Genomic DNA, 5,556 nt, shown 5'->3' on the forward strand with positions numbered 1-5,556 from the left:
CGCGGGGGCGGCGGCCAATCGGCGGGCGGGCTGGCTGCCCGGTGGGGTGAGTCCCGGCTCGGATTGGCTGGCGAGAGTGTGGGAAAGAATGCAGAGAAGGTTTCACACGAATTGGGAGCAGCCGCCGGCTATAAAGGCGAGGGGGGTCCGGGCAGCGCCGGCAGCAGGCGCAGTCCCAGCCCCGGCGGCGGCAGGGCGAGGCAGCAGGCAGGCGAGCGGCCGCCCGGCGTGGCGTGTGCTGGGGCATTGCAGCGCCAGGCGCCGGCGCTGGGCTGCATCCAAAGGATACAGTTGGGGGCAAGCAAAAAAGCCAGCAGACCAGATCCCGCCGGGCCAAGGTTCTTGTGCTTTGAATCCCCGGGTCTAAAAAGAGCCACCCAAACCCACAAAACCAAAATGCCCGCTGATACCATGGAGAAACCGACAGCCTCTCCCATTGCAGGGGCCCCGGCTAGTTCCAGCCAGACGCCGGACAAGCCCAAGAGTGCCAGCGAGCACCGCAAGGTAAATGGCACCTCTTCGCCAGGGTGCAGGAGGGGTGACTGCTTGGGAGGCGGAGGCGCCCCGTGGGGCAGCGTCCGGCCGTGCCTTGTCAGGGAGCCAGACCGGAGCGTCGGGGATCGGCATGGAGGGGACTGGCACCGGGCAGCTCACCTGGGCTGCGGAGGATCGCGCGTGGGGGATGCGCGGGCGATATGGCGGGGGGAATGGCAGGCGGGTAGCATGCGGTGGGGGGCATCGGGCGGGCACGGGCAGCAAGAGGCCAGCCGATGCAGCCGTGCGCGCACGTGGGGAGCGGTGAAGTGAGGGATGGGAGCAAATGTGCTCATCCCTCCTGTTTCTTCCCTCCTCTCCAGTCCTCCAAGCCTATCATGGAGAAGCGGCGCCGCGCCAGGATCAATGAGAGCCTGGGGCAGCTCAAGACCCTCATTCTGGATGCCTTGAAAAAAGACGTAAGTTGAGGTCCGGGGGTTTGCAATGAAGCCGGGTGGCGAGGTGCGGGCGGGGAGCAGGGGAGTGAGAGGGAGTGCTTGGAAAGAGGGCAGGCACCCATCCTGACCGCCCCCTTTGCTCCCCCTTTGCCAGAGCTCCAGGCACTCCAAGCTGGAGAAGGCAGACATCCTGGAGATGACGGTGAAGCACCTGCGGAACCTGCAGCGGGCTCAGATGACAGGTGAGCGCGCGGGGGGAGAAGCCAGGTGTTGCGTGAGCGGTGGCGCGTGGGTGCTGAGCACCCCCGGGACAGCAGCTGCTGCCAGCACATGCTGCCATGCGTCCCTCCGTCTGCCGCCTCGGGGGGGTTCCAGCTAGCGGAGGAAATGAGCAACCTGCAGCAGGCTGCTGAGGGGCTCTGGGCTTGGCGGCAGACTCTTCCCCGTGGCTAACCTTTGCCCTCTCCCTTTGCAGCTGCCCTGAGCGCTGACCCCACCGTCCTTGGCAAGTACCGAGCCGGATTTAACGAGTGCATGAACGAGGTGACCCGGTTCCTCTCCACCTGTGAAGGGGTGAACACGGATGTGCGCACTCGCCTGCTCAGCCATCTCTCGGCTTGCCTGGGCCAGATCGTGGCTATGAATTATCCACCCCCACCTCCGCCGCCAGCTGGCCAGCCCGCACATCTGGCGCAACCTCTGCACGTTCAGCTGCCCCCAGCTGCTGCTGCCGCTGGACCGGTGCCCGTGCCCTGCAAACTGAACCCCGCCGAAGCCCTGTCCCCCAAGGTCTACGGGGGCTTCCAGCTGGTCCCAGCCACGGACGGCCAGTTCGCATTCCTCATCCCTAACCCTGCTTTCCCTCCCGGCGCTGGACCCGTCATCCCCCTCTACGCCAATGCCAATGCCCCTGTGTCTGGAGGCAGCGGCCCAGGGAACACAGGAGCCACCCCGTCGGCATCCCCAGTACAGGGGTTGACATCCTTTGGGGGAAGCTTAGCTCCAGTATCCCAAACTGGGAGCCCCATTGGGGAGCGCAGTGAATCCGTCTGGAGACCATGGTGACTTGCTTAAAGCAATGCCCCCCCAAAAACTGTCTTGGTTGGTTCCGTTGTATGGAACCTTGCTTGGTTTTTTAAAGCAAATTTGAGAGAGAGAGAGAGAAAGAAAGAAAAGGAGGGAGGAGGAAAAAAAAAAAGGACTTGAGTACAAAGTCTCTATTTATTGTTTCCAGAGGTTGGGATCTCTACTTTTATTTTTACTCCTTGAAAAATGATTTTATTTGGAAAAGACCTGGTTTGGTTTGGTTTGGTTTTTTTTGGTTTTTTTTTTTTTAAAAAAAGAAATAGTTTTGTATCAAATATTTGCAAGAAGAATAATGCCAAAGTTGTTTGTATCTTGTTGGTTGGATGTGTAGGTGGGTGAGTTGGTGTGTGTGTGCATGAATGTGTGAGTGTATGTGTGTGTCAGAGACTTCCAAAAAGTTGCAGGTGTTTGAACAAATAAACTCTTTGAAATATAACTCTCTCCCTCTTTTCATTTGTGGGGTAGAAAAGGGGATAGGGGTAAGAGATGCCTGTGTAGGCAAAGCCCTGTGCAGCGGTGAGGAACAATGTGTGTGATACTTTAACTAAGCCTAGCCAGGAGATGGATGAAAAGGATGTTCCTTATCTGAGTTTGGCTGCTATTAACAGGGCCTCAAGATCTCTCAAAATCTGCTTCAAAGGAACAGGGTTTCATTTGCAAAATTGCTCCACTAATCCAATGAGGCACCTTCTCCCTACACACAGAAACATGCTGCTCTCATTACCTGTTTTGAGGGAGTTCATTGAAATAAGATCCCCTATAAAACTTTATCCCCCCCCCGGCCCTTTATTTTTTTAAAGGGGGTTGTGGGGAGGGGAGTGCAAAAGTTACTATCTTGCCTAGCAAAGAAGCAAAAGAGTCTGTCCCTATTGTGTGGGAGGGTAATTAAAAGGTATAAAGGGTCTCATCGTGTATGCAGCGGGCTCTTTTGGAAGTTTGGGATCCTATTGAAATGCCTGGGAACGCAGAGCTGAGGGTTAATGTGTGTCTTTTTTCCCCCCTACTCTCATTGACAGGGCCAGATAGACTCTGATACTCAAAGCTGTTGTAAATTCAATTGCCTGGCCTCACAATGCCCACCTCATAAAAGAGAATAATTCAGGGTTGTGGGGGGGGTTTCCCCTCCAGCAAGAAGGGGAATTGAGGAAAAGACAATTTTGCCACCCATTATGACTCACCCCAGCACTTGAATCTTGGCCAAATGGAAGCAATTGCAACCTTGCACCCAGAGAATTATCCACTTCCAATTGTCACCAATTAAGAAGGCTGCGATGTGCAGAAAGACCATTAAGAATGAATGCAAAGTGTGGAAGGGAACGTATTGTGCACTTCACTCCCAACTTCTGGGGTGGGGGTGCGGGGCCCGCTGGAAGGGAACGCTGACAAATTAAGCCAACGTAGGCAAAAGCCAGGCCTAAAAACATAACTCATCTCTTTCTTGTTTCACTCATCCCTTCAGCAAGTGCATTCCTTTATGCCAGAGGTAGTTCAGTGCTCAGAATTAATCCAGAATCGTAGACTTTTATCAGCCGTTGCTTGACTTGTGTTGAGGCCAAGCATTTATCAAGATTCAGAGAGTAATTGGACATCTACAGAGAGAACAAGAATGCCCAGTGCTTACCGTTAATGCTAAACAACAAGTTCTGGAAGGGCTCTGCAATGTCATGTTTGGGGGATTTAAATCTAAGTCACTGGGGTTGCATTGAGGCTTTCCTGGGAGAGGGGGGTTGGTTCTGCCCGCTGGTGGGTTTCTTCCTCTGGGATGTTCAGTACCCTTACACAGAGCCTCTGTCACCTTGGGTTGGCTCTCGACTGACCCTGGTTCTGACTCCAGCCCAGCCGTTTCCCCACTCCCTATCTGCCCGCAATCAATCAATGGGCCTGAAAGCACCTCCGCACTCCAAATCAGAGCTAGGTATGCATTTGAACCGGGAGGCTCCCAGGGGGCTTTGTTATGCAATCGCAGACATAAAATCATGTTACAGCGATTCTCTTCCATCCCACCACGCAGCCAGCCGCCACCCCCGCCTCCTCCGTCTGAGGAAGACGTGGAAGATCTGATGAAAGCCTGCCTGTCGCCTGTGTGAAACTGTACACCTCCCTGGGGTAGCGCGGTGTCTCTGGACTTGTCCTGGATACTCCATTTTCCCTCCGAGCTGCCCTAGATTGAGCAGATTTCCTTTATTGACATACTTGGGTATCCAGGCAAAAAAAAAACAGGCAGGGTCTTCCACTGGCTGAACTTTCCCCGCTCTTCCTGGGAGGGCTGGAGCTCAGCAAACAACAGTGGGGTCTCTAGGGATTGTTCCCTCTCCACCGCTGAAGACACAGTCAATAATGTGCCTTCTCTGCGACTGTTTTCACCACACACATTTCGGGGTGATGGCGCGTAGCTGAGCAACGACAAAGAGCGCAGGCCTAGAAATCAGGAATCCTGCTTTTATTCCCGCCTTTGCCACCGACTTCTTTTGGGGCCCTGAGCAAATCCTGGCCCTGCTGTGCCTCAGTTGCTCTGCATGTCAAATGGGTACGATAACACCCCTGGCAGAATTAGCAACCTAATAGAGCTCACAAGCCTCCTGCTTTAGAAGATGCCGGGGACTTTAAATCCAGTCGTTTTGGGGGGAAATGGTTTAGGAAGCAGTTTCTCTCTGCGTCTGCTCTCGGTTTCCTTACCAAGCCTATGCCCCACAGCACATTTTCCCAGTTTTAACAATCCTGTTTTAAGCTTTTTCTTCCTCTGATCCCCGCTGTTTCTGGAGGGAATCAATTTTCCAGACTGACTGTTTTTCTCAGCTAGTCTTGTCCCTTTAAAGGTGCTATCGAGAGCAAAGTATGATGGTGGCGGTGAGAGGTAAAAGTCCAAAGATGCATAGAAGGGGCCAGGCGGTAATGATTATACCAGTCATCACTGCACGTGGTGGGGTGTCAGCAGCCTGAAATCTTTGGGTGCGGTGGGATGGGGAAGTGAAACAATACACAGAGCCATTTCAAGGTGCAAACAGAGTGGGGCGGCGATACCCTTACACAGAGCGAGCCCCCGCTCCACTCCTGGCTTCGACGCCGTGTCTGCACCTCTGTGGCCGCAGAGCAGCGGAGACAAGCAGGGCAGCCTGGGACTTGGTAGGAGCACGTCCTGGTCCTGGAAGGCAGAGACTGGCAGGCAGAGCCCCTTTCGGGCTCACCGAGTCTGTCCCGCGTGTGGCACTACTGCAAGAGGAGCACGCCCAAGGCAGTGGGGTCTGCTTTCCTTGCCTGGCACCCACTCTTGCTGCCTTTAGCCCTTCTGCCGGCACGCTCCTGAGCGGTCGGACTCGTTCGCTCGCCCCAGCTCCCTTGTCAGCTGCCCCCTCGCCCTGGGCCTCCTGTGGCTCAGCTGAAGTTCATGGCCTTGCTTCCCCCTCTGCTGCTGTGTCACCCTGCACCCTCGCTCTCCAGGCCGGCGCGCAGGGGCGGGCGAGGCAGACCGGCTGCGAAGCGGGCACGGGTTGGGGCAGGAAGCCCCCAGCGCCCTCAGCTCTGTACGGGGCCTTGCAAC

The 5,556-nt window shown here is 55.5% G+C and overlaps 1 protein-coding gene and 1 long non-coding RNA gene across 2 annotated transcripts in view; both read left to right on the forward strand.

The window, feature by feature from the left end:
• The window catches only part of LOC109314437, a 10,654-nt gene that overhangs the window by 1,943 nt on the left and 3,155 nt on the right, over nt 1–5,556 (forward strand). The window contains exon 2 of the long non-coding RNA XR_002102285.1: nt 5,350–5,356. This is a non-coding gene — a long non-coding RNA (uncharacterized LOC109314437). The remainder of the gene's footprint in view (nt 1–5,349; nt 5,357–5,556) is intronic.
• HES4 (hes family bHLH transcription factor 4) lies at nt 142–2,249 on the forward strand. The gene is made up of 4 exons (XM_019541617.1): nt 142–504; nt 858–953; nt 1,087–1,174; nt 1,408–2,249. Exons 1-4 carry the CDS (start codon nt 397–399, stop codon nt 1,995–1,997), a joined length of 882 nt encoding a protein of 293 aa, XP_019397162.1. The 5' UTR covers nt 142–396; the 3' UTR covers nt 1,998–2,249.

The sequence above is a fragment of the Crocodylus porosus genome, unplaced genomic scaffold (assembly GCF_001723895.1).
Source record: "Crocodylus porosus isolate Cpor-Errol unplaced genomic scaffold, CroPor_comp1, whole genome shotgun sequence".
Lineage (NCBI taxonomy): Eukaryota > Metazoa > Chordata > Crocodylia > Crocodylidae > Crocodylus > Crocodylus porosus.